Below are 17,230 nucleotides of genomic sequence, written 5' to 3'. Positions count from 1 at the left end.
ACCTCTCAATTATGACGACTTCCAAGCATTGCCTGCTGAGAGAATGAAGAAGTTTAACGCACTGGCATTACTAACAACAGCCTACTCTTAATTTACTTTATTTTATTTTTACTTGCAAGTATAGTATAAGCATATAAAATTGCTACTTTGAGAGGTTTGATTAAAATTCATACTCTTTACTAATATGTTTGAAACAAATGGAAAGGCCCAGGTAAAGGAATGCCATAAAAGTATGTACCTTAACCAATACAATAAGAGCCGACAGTCGTATATATGATAGATCGCTATAGCAATTAATTACCACCTAATTTAGCACAATGTTATAAAGACTTAAACTCTATGCAATTTTATGAATGGCAACGTTACTACTAAATACCGATGAAGAGAGAGAGAGAGAGCACTTGCGTGCGCTGCGTGTAAATCCGCACAAAGTTTATAATGAGCATTGGCTCATGGCTGCCCAATTGCTAGTATAGACCCGTACTCTAACAGTAATCAAGGTTAATTGTAAGGGCGCTCAAAGCATTAGTTGAATGTTGATGGGATGATGAATTTCGTATAAAAGTAACTGGTTGACGAACAATTGACATCAAAGAAGTGAAATCTTCAGCGAAACACACAGCTATCAAAATGTTCAAATTGGTATGCTAAAATAAAATGGAATATTTTTATTGTATTCAATATATAAAAGTTTATGTACACTGCCGATTTCACTGGCGTTTCTTTCTAATAAAAAAATAAATAAATATAATTTTGTCTTCTGCAGTTCTCGGTCTACTTCCTCGCTCTCTTCGCTGTTGCCTTCGGTGCTGCTAAACCCGGTCTGTTGGCTGCCCCAGCTGCATTGGCTTACTCTGCTCCATTTGCCGCTGCCCCCGTTGCTGCTGCCTATGCCGCTCCAGTCGCCTCAGTTTACTCTGCCCCCCTCGCCTACACCGCAGGATATGCTGGTTACGTCGCACCCTACGCCAGCAGCTACTCGGCTCACTCCATTGCCCACTCCGCCGCTTTCCCAGCTGCCTATGCTTCCCCTCCAGTAGTTGCTGCCCCAGCTGTTGCTGTCTTGAAGAAATAGAGGAGAATTTTGAAAACTGAAGTTTCGAAATTAATATGAACCTTTGCAATGGAATAAAGCTGATAATCAGAAAAAAATAATACAATACTTATGCATATATCATTTACCATAATTCATTTAAGACAAAATATTATGAATGGTATGAAGCTACATAATTGCGATTTTGCAGCATTTTTAGTATGTGCCCTTAATTATGCCCTGAATAGGGCATATTAAGTTTGTAACACCCAGAAGGCAATATCGGATGCCCTATAAAATATATACATAAATGTTCAGCATGATGAGCTGAGTTGATTTAACCATATCCGTTTGCCTGTCGGTGTGTCTGTATATATACGAACTAGTCGCTCAGTTTTTAAGCTATCGATCTGAAAGTTTCCTTTCCTCACTAAGAAGCTGCTCATTTGTCGAAATGGCCGACATCGGACCACTATAGCATATAGCTTCCATATAAACTGATAATCGTCACGAAATTAGGCATGAGTTATTGTTTGAGGCAACAATGTATTCTCCGAAGAAATTGTTCAGATCAGATCATTATATCATACAGTTGCCATAAACACTGAATGGTCGGAAACAAGTGCTTGCATGGAAAGCTTTGTCATTTGACGAGATTTTTACATGGTCAGTGTAATGGTAAATAAATTTCAACTTTTTTGTCACATCAAAACTCATATCAAATTTTGAATCTACTAAGTTCATTAAACAATAATATGTGAATGGAAAAAAAACTGCCACGTCAGGTTTTCTTGTGATAGCAAAACCTATTAGTACATATTTTTTTTAAATTACGAAAATTAGCTGCATTTGGAGAAACTATTGCGTAAGATACAAATTAATTATGATTTTCCTGAAAAGTTGGCTTCTGGTTGGTCTTTTTCAAGTCTCCAACAATAATCTGCTAGCATTTCAGCGCTCCATTTTCCTTGCTTCCCAGTAAGGTTATATACTGATGGAACCTCTCCCTTTGTTCGTCACTCTCAGCACCCAAATTTTCCGGAAAGAAATCCAGATGAGAGCCCAGCATATGTATTTTGAAGGACATATTTTACTCCAAAGCTTTATATGAAATTATTAGTTCATTTATTATGTCTTTGTAATTTTCCGATTTATGGTTTCCCAGAAAATTTCCCGTTGCCATATTTGTGGACTGGTTCACAACTTGGGTCACTAACTTCAGATAGTAAATATGATAAAAGTTAGTCGAATGCAACAGTTATACAGTCGTATAAATAAAGTTATTTAAAAAAGACACGTATATGGGGACAAACTAGTATTACATATTGTTAATCAGGGTACACCAACATGAATAAAAATCATCACAGAAGTCTTGTGAAAAAATAGTGTTTACCGGTGCTATTGTCTAAGGCAATATTGGAAACTTTTCAGATCATACTACAATAGAATATAGCTGGCATATAAACTGAACGATCGATGAAAGCCTTTTCATTTGACGATATCTTCAAGAAATTTGGCATGGTTTATTTCCAAGGCAATATTGCTGTCTCCGAAAAAAAATTTCTAATTGGACCACTAAAACTATCATACAAACTGATCCATCAAACTCATGACCCTCTTAAAATACTTTTTTTATTTCACAAAATTTGGCATAGATTGAACATATTACATTTTTAGCCAAAAATACAATAAAAAAAAGTATATTGCTCTTACCTAACATGAAAAGGACTTATGTGCTTTTTTTGCACGAGTCTTGTTTTGAATGCTCCAACAGTAATCATTTTCATTCCAATTACCCTGGTGTCGCTCTTCCATAGTGCGAATATCCTGTTGAAAGCATTCTCCTTTTTTTCGCTTAAGTCACTTTAATTTTCATTGAAGCGGTCTAAATGGCTGAAGAGGAAGTGCATATAGAAGCTCACGTTACATCACTGTCTCTGGAAGTACAACATGAGCTGCTTGAAATGAGAAATTTTGCACAACCCATATAAATAAATTCAATCCATGCAATTTTTCCTCATCTGTCATACAATCATTAAAATGTCCAAAAATAAAAGCTCTAGTTTTTTCTATGCTCAATTTCGGAAATATTTTACTGATATATTTAAAACATTCCTCATCCTTGTTTGTTGTTGTAACTTTATATAAAGAGTGGGTAATATAATGCGGTCTCTGGCTATTAGAAGGGCATTAATCACATTCATACTACCCGGTACAAATTCGCACTCAAAGGCCAGACTTTTTTAGTCCTGTATTCTGTCTAGCCTCGGCTATCGCATAAGTACAAAACAGAGGTATTTGGTATACACTCCTTGTTGACCCAAAAGAAAATTTTCCAAATAGGCCTTTTTAAATGGAATCAGAAGCGTTTAACCGCCATTCTCTAAACATCTAGGCACCATAAATTGTATGTTTTAATAAAAGCACCTGTGAAAGGTCTCACAGCATCAGTGCAGCCGAAGTTAAAATTTTTTTTACTCCTGCAACATCTTGCTACATATTATAATATCGTATCATCCAAAACTAATCAAGATAGATATTAAGTCATACAAGGCTGTTAATCGGTACACCGAATTCTGAAGCACATCCGTACCATATGAGTGAGTTATTGCACTTTATTTGTTTTCAACATAACCGATATATGGGGAGTGAAAAGTATTCCACCTCAGTAAACTTGGTCGATATAGCTTCAGAGATTTATCAGAAATGAATATTAAATCTCATTTTTTGCTCAGGTTATCGCTTGCCCGAACGGACGGACTTACAGACAGTGTCCCAGATTTCAACTCGTCTCGTTACCCTGCGTATCTATATACTTGTATATAAAAATGAAAATTTTTTCCCGTTGTCACGCTATAACTTGAGAACGGCTAGACCGATTTGGCTGTTTTTTTGTGGTTTTCTAATCCTGTGTAGAAGGTACTTACGGAAAAAAAAAGAAAATGTCTCAGAAAGATTGAAAAAATACATTGTATTTTGGATATTATAAAAAACGCACGTAACGAATGTCATCGTCATTCACAGCCATAGACTTTATTGAAAGAGCATCGTTTGTTCGGAAATGTGGTCACTTAATTAAATTCTATCGCACTAATTTACAAATTTTTGAAAATTACTCGCCACAATTAAATGTACCGACTTTGATGGTGATGTTAATAATACCAGTGATGATTTCATTTTAATGTAAGTATTTAATAATAATAAAATATGTATACTATGAGTTAGATTTCAGAATAGAAGTTAGCTTTCATATACTAACTGCAACTAAATACGAAATGCCCTAAACTTCTAGCCAATTTCAACACTATTGTACAGGGACAAAATTAATTAATATCATTTTCCCAGTCGCACAAAATAATTATTTAAATCATAACTGGCTCGGTAATCGAGCTTTATAGACAGAAAAAAATGCTGTAATTAAATTAAACTGCTTACTCAATATAATTTAATTATACCTTAGCCACAGCAAAGCGTGGCCGGGGTCTTCTAGTTTATATATATATATGTATAACTCCATATCTATCTCGATTACTTTAAGGTGTTGCAAATAACCGTAAGGTAAACAAAACTAATCTACTCTCGGTAGCAAGATGTTACGAGAAAATAAAATTTATAAATTCATGGAGAATTGATGTGATAGCAACAAATTCCACAAATTTTTAAATTTCTTACGCATCTGGAAAACAACGACCAATATATTTAGTCCTCATCCTATGCTTACTAAATACCTATTAAGTACAAATGGAAAGCTCTTTCTATAAGTCGATAAATGACTTGGTTAGGTCTTAAGCCCACAATTCACCGAGTTCTTGTCACGTATTTATTGTACTTAGTTACTGGGTTACTTATTGAGACATTAAAGGTGCGCGTCTAATACCTTTTATGGCTGAGCGCAAAGCGAGCACTCGCTTAGCATAAGAAGCAAGGTGTCTGCATTTATTCGGCCTTAGCGCATGCAAATTTAATTGCAACAAATATTTGCATCGTCAAAGGCAATAATGAAAATGTTATAGACACAGACTTTGGAAACTTCCTAAACAATTAAAAATCAAAGTCAATAGCAAACAATGACGCATTCAATTGTTGTTATAAACCCGTTACTTTTGGGCACTTCAAGGTTTGGTTGGAAGTGCAATGTGTGCGAATAAGACGAAGATAGTTATTTGAACTTCGTATAAAATTAAGTAGTCTGCACAACGAATTCACAATTCCATACTATTTCAATTGTAAAGAAGTCCAATCTTCAGCTAAATCAACATGTCCAAATTAGTGAGCTCCACAGTTAAATTGTAAAATTATTTAAGATTTTTATAATAAAGAACTTTACTTTAATCCTTCCTCTAGTTCGCTGTCTGCTTCCTCGCTCTGTTCGCTGTCACCTTCGGTGCTGCCAAGCCCGGTCTCTTGGCTGTTCCAGTTCCATTGGCTTACTCCCCTCCATTAGCTGCTGGCCCAGTTGCTGCTGCCTATGGCGCTCCATTCGCCGCTGCTTACTCTGCCCCCCTCGCCCACACCGCCAAATATGCTGTTTACGTCGCTCCCTATGCCAGCACCTACTCAGCGCACTCGATTGCTCACTCCGCCGCTTTCCCTGCCGCCTATGCCGCCGCACCAGTAGTGGCTGCCTCAGCGCCCGCGGTTGCTGTGCTACGCAAATAGATAGGAAATTTTGTGATACTAAGTTAACGAGAATTCTATTTTCTAAAAGTGATGCACCAAATGTTGTTAAGCGGAATAAAGTGAACCTGTAGATTATATAAAATGGCCTCGAAACATTTCATTTTGTCATTGATTAATTTCTTATATTCATTGCGATGCAGGTAGGCAGGGTTTGATGTAATTAACTGCAGTAGGAGGAGGCTGTTCTTTAGGCTAACCCATGGAAGGAGGTTAAAAAGTCTGCTGCAAAAGAAAAAGATGCCAAAGTGTTCTGAAAACCGAGCCCACTTTTTAATATTTTTGAGATAAAATTGATTTTAATCTGAATTTGATGTTATCAGTTTAGGACAGTGGCAAAATTATACCAAAAACAAATGAAACACTTTCATTTCTGATTTCTGATTAAGTGTCCTCTAAGTTACCGTAACATATTAAGCTTGTTTATGCAACCCAGATTGTATTGATTCAACCTGGTTCTACGACTCCGTCTACCAACTCCAGAAAGCCAAAGTGGCAGATGAGAAATTTTTCCTTACCAAATATTGGGCTTGACCCAATTAAGAAATTTTTAAACATTTTGGAAAATGGACATGTTCTCAATCTCTAATATATCTTTATGCTGAGCTTTTCGCAACCAAACTGGGTGGGAACAGTGCATTTCACAGTGAAACCCTACTATGTGAAATAAGCAGATTTGGGAAATATCCAGGACAAGATAAAATGTATGTTCTTAAGGATGGCACAGCTAGTGAAAATAATTGAACGGCGGAGATAGCACTGTCCATAGTTAGCTAAAATTTATGTCTTCAAAACTCATCAACCGAGTTGTTCAAATAACATTCCTTTGGAACAGCGGATTGGGTACGAGTTGGGTTTCCGTGGTCCTTTACCATCGCTGGATCTCTGAACTTTGCGAGAGCTTACCAAGTGCTGATCAACAACGAGACCACGTGTGACCGCTAGATCCTTCAGACCTAGTGCAGAACGCAGAAGATTCGCTGAACAATTTGCTCTTAGTAAGGTCCATATTGCCGCAATTGTTAGAGATCTTACTGGTCAACACACCCAAAAGGAAACATCAGAGACTCTATAATATATAAAATTAAATAATCAGCGTGACTAGCTGAGTCGATTTAGCCATGTCCGTCTGTCTGTTCTCTGTCCATTTGTCGGAACCGTCGATATCTTATCTATACCACATAGCTGTCATACAAACTGAACATTAGGTATCAAGTGCTTGTATGGAAAACTTTTCTATTGGGCGAGACGTCTTCACGAAATTTGGCATGGAACGACCAAATAAGCAATGCAATCTCTGATGAACTTGTTCAAATCGGATGATCATAGCATACAAGTATAGTTGCCATACAAACTGACCGATCAAAATCAAGTTCTTAAAGGAATCTCTTAAAGGTATTTGTGAGAGGTATTCTAGCTTCAGTGCAGTCCTTTCTATTTTTTTTTAATTCTACTTTTCTACCAATCCCAAATCGTGTCTTATTTTCTGTCAAAAAGGGTTTTCTTCTCTGGTACGTTTACACACACATACACACGCGGTGCTGCATTTCAATTTTACGCCATGCCCGGCGGCCTCATTAGTTGCTACCGTAGTTAGCCGGTACAATTTTTTGGCGCGAAAGTAAATGAGAATTTCATGAGAAGAAAATACTCATACACCTTTATGCATCCATATTTCTATATTTGTAAATTATACAGCTCGTATCGTTTTACGAAGAGCTTAAAAAAATGGAACGAAAAGAATTAGAAAGTTAAAAATATGCATTCCACTGTCTGTCTAGCAGTCCCCTAGACTGATTTGGTAAGGCTGTTATGTAATTGCAGAATATCACATAAAATGTGCACACACAAAACGTGCAAATTTACTTGCTAACAGCACATTTACGACACTTTTCCGCTGATTTCTTAATTTTAAAGCTCCTTCACACTTCTCAGCTCTTCTCGTTCCATTTATGGGGCTCCGAAAATATTATTTACACCTGCTTTAAATGCTTCTGTGCTGTTTTTGTTGTTTGGATACACAGCTATTAACATGTGTGTGTGTGAGTACGCCTAGCCTTAATTTGTATGCTCTGCAGACTCATGTTTCATTGAAATTTACAGTTAAATTTAATGACTGACAGTGCACGCACATGTAATATCAGGGTTCGAGTTAACCAGAAATCATTGGGGCGGAGTTTTTCACTCACTAAACTGATTTTACAATATTAAATTGAAGTATTATTAAGAAAATTAAATCAACTCCAACTCATTATAAGCTATTTGAAATGGATTTTGAAGCATTATAGCTTAGGATTCTATGAAAGGAATTATACAAAGTCGAATCTTACTTAGTAAATCGAATGTTTATGTTTATGGAAATTTAAAATTTGAAATTGACACTTAGGTCTCTATATATGTATCTCGAAAAAGAACTATATTTTTAATAATAATTAAAAGCAGTCTCGAAATATATTAATACATTGTTTTTGAACGAATCGAATTTACAGCAAACGTATCAAAGCAATATGTGCTGCAAGTCAATTGTGGTCGGGCCGACGTCTTGAGAGAATCTTTTAGCGAGAGAGAGAGCTTACTCAGGATGGAATCAACTTTCTCTTTTCAAAGCAGAGAAGTAAGATGAGTAAAAAAATTTAATCGTTTGCCATTGCAACCACTTAATACGATGATTCCTAATATTTACTCACACTAGGTAGCCTCACTAGGCGGCAGCACCCAGGAAAAAGTCAAAGAAACATTGTTGGCGACCTCGGTCCGCGGGCCATGAAGTACTCAGTACTCAGGGAACGCCTAGTGTATTCTACAACTGGATAACTAGATAACATCGGTTCATGCGGTGGCACAAGATCCTTTCGGCCCAAGATCGATCGTAACAGGTCCAGTAAGCTCTTTGCCCTCAGTAACGCTAGCCTATCTTTAGTTGTGGGGATAATAATGGCCATTGCCCTATCAGCGTCCATGCTATAAGGTTGAGAATTTTACCGGACGCCAGCTACAGAAGCTGTATGGAAAAAGAAGAGGTGGAAACATCTCAACACTTCCTTCTTGACTGTCCCTTGGGAGCTCCCACTTTAAGAGATCCCACCGCACTGGTTGGAATATAAAAGAAACGCTTGAAAAATTTGTATTGACCTTAGGGGGCATAGGAGTTCTATTTTTATGGCTTCACAAAGGACTGCATATAGTAATCCAAGTGCGATCTCCGGATCAGCCATTAAACCTAATCTAACCTAACTTTTGATCTTATTCCAGTTTGGATTATGTTCGAACTTTTCGTTCGTAGTTTCTATGACTTAGACTTAATAATATTCTACTAAGAAGCCGTCTATCTAACTCGATTAAATTAATATTAACAACACAACATATGGTAATCTAACGTCACCCTGAGCGTATGAGTATACTCCTCTGGACGTAAATTGCTCCAATAATTAAAACGAAGCAGAGAAGGAAGAGTAGTGGCATCTTCTCCATTTTCGACGCTACGAATACAACACTACGCATTTTACACTGCGTGCGATCAAATTATAAAAAAGAAAATATACTTTATTATTCACTTTAAACATTTTTGCATTACCTCCAGGAGGGTAAAAACGGTTTCCTCCGAAAAAAGGTCTCTCGCGGTGAAAAAGATTTTTCTTCTTAAAATAATATCAAATCTAAAAGCAATGAATACTAATAATGATCGAAGGATAAGAAAACAGCGTTTTGAGGTTTAAAGGTTTAGGAGTCAACTAAGTTAAAATATGCTTACAAATACTATTTGCTGGATCAACTTCAAATTTACGTAGAATATTCTTCTTCGTGAAATTTGGCATGAGTTATTGCTTAAAGCAGCGATGCTATCTCAAAAAAAATTGTTCTGATCGAATGGCTATAACATATAGCTGTCATATTACCTGAACGATCAAAATCAAGTTTTTTCAGTGCAACCGCAGTTAACGTTCTCTTCTTGTTTTATTTTTAAATTTACAAATGGATATAACCCCTTTAATAAAATAATCCGATTAACAAACTCTTTCCATCCTATGATATGCTTTGGCAATGAAATTTAAAAAAGTTACACAATGTATACTATAAATACATGTGCATGTAGATATACAGTTGTTCTTCGGAAATAAGTAATATATGTAGTTCTGTCAACAAATAGCAAGTAAGGATGAGCTAAGTTCAGGCGTAGCCGAACATTTTTTTCTCTTGCAACTTGCAAAGATTATAGCCGGAGAAATAATTTCAGGTTCTGGTAATATTAAAAAATATAGCGAAAGGGTTTAACTGCATTGTTCGACAAAATCGTGAATGGATTATAATCAATTTTCCAAACTTTTCACCGAATTACAATAATATATCTCACAGTTTGACCGATACTTTCGGCAAAAAGTCAGCCATACATACATACATATTTGGTGTTTGGGTTCTTCAAAAGTTATAGTCCGATTTTAAAAATTTTTGAGCGTTTTTTTATCCGGATACATTAATTGGTTCTTGATTTGCATACAGGAAAATAAAAGAATCGTATGGAATTTAAAATTGTGTTATATGAGAAGTAGGCGTGGTTTTTCACTGTAGTATAGGAATTACAAAGTAATATTATATACCGAATAAGGGGTAAATCGGTCGAGTAAGTCTCGAAATATGAATTTTCCCCTAAATGTCGGCGATGCCACGCCCGTCGTCAAAACTTCACACCGCCTCCTATAAAGCCCTCTAGTACCATCTGGGGTGTAAAATTTTATGTCTGTGAAGCAGACTTTCAGTAGTTTTTAACAAAACCGTTATAAATTAGGACGGCGGGATTATTTTCCGATTTCCTCCATTTTCACACTGTCGGTAGAGGTCCTTAATGGATTTATCCCAAGCGAATTTGAGTGATATTAATTGATATGGGAGATATGTACTTATTAGATGACTACTTTTTCCCTGTACCAAATTAACGTTTTATATCTTATACTACTGCCTAGTTATGGCATTTTACATGTTTTCGATTATTGGAGTTTTGTGAGCATGGCACTAGAACAAGTGTACAAAATTTCATTATGATATCTCAATTTTTACTTAAGCTACAGCTTGCACGGAGAAACCGACGGACGGACGGACAGACGGTCACCCGGATTTCAACTCGTCATCCTGATCGTTTGTTTATAAATAACTCTATATCCAACCCAGTTCTTTTAGGTAATACAAACAACCGTTAGGTGAACAAAACTATTATACTCTGTAGCAGCATGTTGCAAGAGTATAAAAATTAGTTTTTAGTAGGAAATGTTGACTTAACATATTATATAAATGAATTCGGTACATAATACAAATATTTCCGAATCGAAGATTTGGTTGGGTTTTGTTATTATAGTCATAAAAAAATTATAAAACGCATTGAAATATTTAGTGATTTATTCACACAAACCTGCTCATCAGCAAAGGCTGTATGTATGTAGATACCCGCATTTACATTTAAATATTTTGTCGTAAAATGTACTTCACATACTTTTAGGGGCTTGAATAAAGATGCCAACGCTTCAATGAAGATGCACTGTTGGCTTGTAAACTGGTATAAATTAGGCCAAATCATATGTTAATATTGCAAACAATTTAATAGATCGATAATCTATACACAAAATTGAAACCACGCGGAAAATTCTATTCAACAAAATATTTTTGAGTACTAACATATTTAATATTCATTAACATACTCTGGTTTAGAGCAATTTAATTTCGATAAGCACGAAATTTTTACCGATATAAGAAGTAGATGAAGCATGGCTAAAATATTGAACCGAGTTTAAAGCGTGGAAAAGTGGGACAGCCGCTTGGAAAGTTATGACATCTATGGAATGATCCATTTGAGGGAGAAGATAGATCTGTTACATCAAGACAATGCAAACCAAGAAATTTATTTTGGAACAAGATATAAATCGTACTACAAGGATAACATTGAAAGTTGGGGGACTGCTATCGGTGACATCTATGTTGAATAAAAATACTAATTTTGGTAAAAAATTATAATTTGTTTTAAAAGCCTTTTCAACCTATGACTCTAAGAAGGATCAACATTTATATTTATTATATAATTGCTTCTTTTCTATTCTTCTGTCTTCGATGACCAGAAAATGCTAATATGAGCATGGCGTTTGAGTCACGAGTTACTCAGCAATTTAAAAATATTTGTAATACTTTTTGAGTTACAATCTTCTAAAGTGTAGATATCAATCAGTTTATCGCGTTTTTCTTAAAGCTACATTTTTCAAGTTGGCTGCAGTTGTAACTCGTAACCAAATTCTTCAATCGCTCTGATTTCTCCAGCTATGTTGTATACGTTTCTTCGTAACGTGACCCTCCAATTTTTATTTTGCATGAAAAACGTAATTTTGGCGGAACGCAAATGACCTAAATTTTGAGCAAAATGTTTGTTAAACATTTAAAACTTTTGTGTATATTCATTAAATATCTAAAAATATTACCTCAACATTTTAAAACATATCATGCAGCAGCTTGCGCTCAACAAACTCACAAAATTTCCATTTTTAGCATTAATTATGAAACGATTAATAATTAGTGGATTCCTGGTATTGAATATACTCATAACAAGAAACGATACGTGTGGCACTCGGGGACTGCCGCGGTTAAGCTATTGCATATAATTATACTCTAACCACCTGTTGCTACAGAGTATAATAATTTTTTTCACCTAACGGTTGTTTGTATCACCTAAAACTAATCGAGTTAGATATAGGGTTATATATATATAAATGATTAGGATGAAGAGACGAGTTGAAATCCGGGTGACTGTCTGTCCGTCTGTCTGTCCGTGCGAGCTGTAACTTGAGTAAAAATTCAGATATCTTTGTGAAACTTGGTAGACATGTTTCTTGGTACCGTGAGACGGTTGGTATTGCAAATGGGCGTAATCGGACCACTGCCACGCCTACAAAACGTTATTAATCAAAACCAAATAAATTGCCATAACTAAGCTCCACAACAAGATACAAGACTCTTATTTGGTATACAGAATCACAATAGGGAGGGGCATCTGCAGTTAAAATTTTTTTTTTAAAGTGGGCGTGGTTCCGCCCCTAATAGGTTTAATGTGCATATCTCGCTAATGCTATAATAACAAAATTCACTGGAAGCAAATGTTTTTAGAACCTCTACCTACAGTGTGAAAATGGGTGAAATCGGGTGGCAACTCCGCCCACTCCCCATATAAAGGTAATGTTTAAAACTACTAAAAGCGCGATAAATCAAGCACTAAACACGCCAGAGAAATTGAATTTTATCTTTGGGATAGTATGAGATGACTTTATAGGAACCGCGTTCAAAATTAGACAGTGGGAGTGGCACCGCCCACTTTTAGGTGAAAACCCATATCTTGAGATCTGCTTAACCGATTTCAACCAAATTCGGTGCATAACGTTCTTCTCATGTTTCTATGTCATAGTGCGAAGATGGGCGAAATCGGACTACAACCACGCCTATTTCCCATATAACACCATTTTCAATTCCATCTGATTCTTTCACTTTCCACTATGCAAATCAGGTAACAATGATTATATCGGGGTAAAACTTTGCGTGAATACGTTTAAAGTATGCCACATTGTGACCAAAAATTGTCTAAATCGAACCAAAACTGTTCAAGCCTCTAAGTACTAAATATGTGGACCCCAGTGAATATAGTTGACCTTCTACCGAAAATATCAGTCAACCCACAAAGAAATTTCAAACGAGTATACCATTTGACTTTGCGAGAGTATAAAATGTTCGGTTACATCCGAACTTAGCCCTTTCTTACTTGTTTTTGATTAACTTATGCAATTATAATTATTTATTTATTCTGAATGCAGTATTTTTTTTCTTTAATATTAATTTTTTGATATTTATTCAAGTTACACTTTTTGAACGTGGTTACCGATTAGTAAACACATTATTTTCATATATTGAATAAATGAGAAGTTAATATTGTTGAAAATATTTTTATTATCTTCAGGGATAGAGGGATGCCCAACTTTATTCAGTGTGAGAGCGAATCAAAATTAGCGTTTTTTATAACAGTTTCCATCGGCTGTCCCTCTTTTCCCAAATGCTTAACGTCACACCTCCTGAACTTTGACAGTTGCCTGAGTTTAGGAGGTTTTGACGTTTAGCAATTGCGCTCTCATTTCTAGTGGGAGATGAGGTGGACATCTCTTTATCTCTGATTGTAACTATAGGTTTATGGTAACTGCAATATAAGTTTTAGACTTGATATTCTCTAAATATCTGGAAAATATCACGTCAATGGTGGTGCCATATATTTTTGTGGATCATTATTTAATTATAAATTCAATTTTTCCGAAAGATCAGTTGTCAACCGCTCTGATGTTTTATCAGCGAAGTTGATGTTGAAATCGCCAGCTCATATAAGTGGAAATTTATTATTGAATCCGATTGAAATACCTAATTTCAACTGTGTTGTTCTATTCAAACGATATACTGTTCCAAAAGGTGGTGCAGCTATTTACCAAAACAATAATAATGTTACTAACATTATGAGTGCGAATATTGAATAATTTATTTGTTATTAATTAAGTTTTTATTAAATTCCATATTTTTATTTGCTATTAAAAAAATTGTAATTGTATATTATTTTTGAATCACTCTGTTCTTCAATTGATTTGTTCCGTTTGTGATATTCGAAAATACGCCTACAAGTATGCAAACATTTTGCGCATACTTTGAGATCATCTTAGGTTTATTTCTTAAATTTGGTCACCGCGCTCAAAGTCCGGGATAGAAGCTTTGCAATAGGTTAAAACAAGGACACAAGGTTCGGGTGTAACCGAAGATTTCATACTCTTTCAACTTGCAATGAACAAAGCCAAAGAAAAACCTTAACCCTTAAATGCATGATTTTATTTTTAGACCGAGAAAAAATATATTTTGGAGCCATGAATATGCTGATTTAGGGAAAAATAATAAAAAAAATAGTTTTTTTTATTTTCATAGCTATTTTTATTAAAAACCATTTGTTGCAGAACTACAACACTATGCACTCACAAGACAATAACTACATATGAAAATTTTTAAAACAATTTTTGGTTGTGGTAAGACAAAGAGCTACTCCACACTTTTCACACCTGTTTTGCGTGTATCCCTTGCATCCAGGCATTTTGCATCTGCTGCGAACACAATTACCAAGCCAGTGACCAACATTAATATGTTGAGCTGGTCCTCTCCTTTTTTTTGCTTGTATTTCCATTTCAACACTGTTGCTGGTACTTGGCCTTCCTCTTTTGTTGCAGAGTTCAAATGAGTTATTTACTTTGGCTAATACCTCAGCTAGTTCCAGTCTATAGTTACATAGGTTTAGAACTGATGAATTGGCTTCAGTTGTTTTTAAATTTTTATACACAAGCCAAGAATTTATTACCGTCATGTCCAATAAGTGGTAAAAGATACGAAGATACCACTTTCGGCTTCTCATTGCAATTCGGTACCTCCCAATAAAGCTATCCATTAGGTCCACTCCGCCCATATGGGCATTATATTCCTTTATTATATGTGGGCATGAAATTTTAATTCTAGTCTTATTCGCCTTGTCAAATCTTTCTACTTGGCCCACAGGTTCAGCTCCAACATATGAAGATAGAAAAGTTACAACTTTATTGTCCTTCCAAGTAACTGCTGTCAAATCAATACCGTCAAATTCAGTCATCTGCTCTTCATAAGTTCCACGAGGAATAGATTTCTTCATCATTGTTTTTTTGTCCGGCAGTTTGCAGTTCACTAGCCTGTTAGATTGCACAGTACCTAGGCTATGGATTCCTTGTTTGGCAAGATAGGTAACTAAAGGTACAGAGGTGTAAAAATTATCAAAATAAATTATATGATTTATATGCCTTGGGACACCAAATCGGTTGACAGTCATTATGTCCTTGATTGGTTGAAAACCTACAGTATTTGACCAGTATAGCCGTACATTGGGATATTTTATAACAGACATGTATATCAGTATCGCCATAAACTTTCTTAGCTCAGTTTCAGATAAATTTAATGGTTTAGTCACATTTTTTTGAACGGAATACAAATTAGACTCTTCCACAATCCTTTGAACTATTTCTGATGTAATAAAATGTGAAAAAATACTATAGGGAGTACCAGTAGTAGCCTCATCCTTCAGTTCAGGTGGGTATGTAGTGTCTCCATGAAAAGCTGTCTGGTCAGAATTCAAAACAATTTTTTTTACCTTCCATACGAGTCCTCTCATAGTTGCTCGGCGACTAGTTTGACTTGTTAAGGGGAATGGAACCTGTGGCACTTGATCATTTGCTGTAGCTTCATTTATCAATGGCGGGTCCCTGCCATGAATGGATCATTATCGGGGTCATCATTTTCCTCTTCTAATTGACTCTCAAGATCGTGAAGCAAATCGTCTCCATTTTCATAAAAATTCTCATTACCTTCTGTATCCGAGTCCTCAAGACCATCTTCCGAAATCTCTCCATCATTTATTAGAGTTAAATACTCTTCTATTTGCTTTTGATTGAAGTATGGCATCTGAAAACCAATAAAAGTGATAGTTAGTAACTAAACAGGGACATTTTCTAGTAAATGCATGTTGTTGCAGATTTACAACAACAAAACAAACAAAATTTCCGAACACACCAAAAGTTTTTTTTATAACTTATAAATTGTACTGAAAAGAAGATGAATTATTACGTAAAATAACTAATTTTGTTTGAACGTACCTTCGAAAACCAAATAATTACACTGCAAAGCAAATACACAATTTTCATCCGCTCCAAAATTACGATCGGCTTTGATTTGTCAATGTCAATTTAAATTTGACAGTCGTGAAGAAAAAAAGTGTGTTGCCACTCGATTAAATATATCACCATGATAGTAATAATCCTGCAACAGCATGCATTGAACTCATACTAATAATTTTATGGTCGTTTGAATGGTATGTTGCAGTTTTACTACTTTATGCATTTAAGGGTTAAGGTGTTGGCAAAACTTTATTTTAACAATGAAAAATGGAAATTAGGCTGCACCGACGCTTCGCAGGCGCATTTTTTATAGCATAAAAGAGTATAAAGAGATATTTATTTTACTGCCTTAATAAATAATTCATGCTAAATTTCTTGATATACTCGTAAATATTGGGTATTACAAATCACAGAATTTTGATGAAGGCTTGTGTTCCTGCTTAGCTTAATATATCACACATTTTGACCAACCTATATGGTATAAAGTCAGGTGGAAATTTGTAAATTCCTATATAGGGTATATTGGGAGCAAAGAAAGGTCTGCACTGATGACATCAACTTTTAGCATTGCTCAGGTATACTTTTCATAGATATTGGCCGATATATACAAAATAAAACCGGAAGTTTAAATATCTTATATATCTTTGGTATATGGTAGATGGGGGAAGTAATGACTCGATTTCATCTATTTTATTAACAGAAAAAGATGCTCTCTAATTTTCATTAAGGTACCTCAGATATCATCACGAATATTTATATAAGGAGTAAGGCCAACCACAAA

General features: G+C 35.4%; 2 protein-coding genes across 2 annotated transcripts; both read left to right on the top strand.

Moving 5' to 3' along the window:
* Positions 1 to 541: 541 nt before the first annotated feature.
* Positions 542 to 1,162, top strand: LOC106616949 (vitelline membrane protein Vm26Ab). Its single transcript, XM_014233884.3, has 2 exons — positions 542 to 642; positions 767 to 1,162. Exons 1-2 carry the CDS (start codon positions 631 to 633, stop codon positions 1,073 to 1,075), a joined length of 321 nt encoding a protein of 106 aa, XP_014089359.2. The 5' UTR covers positions 542 to 630; the 3' UTR covers positions 1,076 to 1,162.
* A 4,128-nt stretch (positions 1,163 to 5,290) lies between these two features.
* LOC106616934 (cuticle protein 16.5-like) lies at positions 5,291 to 5,692 on the top strand. The gene is made up of 2 exons (XM_070111962.1): positions 5,291 to 5,302; positions 5,378 to 5,692. Exons 1-2 carry the CDS (start codon positions 5,291 to 5,293, stop codon positions 5,690 to 5,692), a joined length of 327 nt encoding a protein of 108 aa, XP_069968063.1.
* The last annotated feature ends 11,538 nt before the right edge of the window (positions 5,693 to 17,230 follow it).

This window comes from Bactrocera oleae, chromosome 6 (genome assembly GCF_042242935.1).
Source record: "Bactrocera oleae isolate idBacOlea1 chromosome 6, idBacOlea1, whole genome shotgun sequence".
NCBI classification, from domain to species: Eukaryota; Metazoa; Arthropoda; class Insecta; order Diptera; family Tephritidae; genus Bactrocera; species Bactrocera oleae.
Note: the sequence above shows the minus strand (reverse complement) of the source record. Positions and strands in the feature narration are given on the sequence as shown.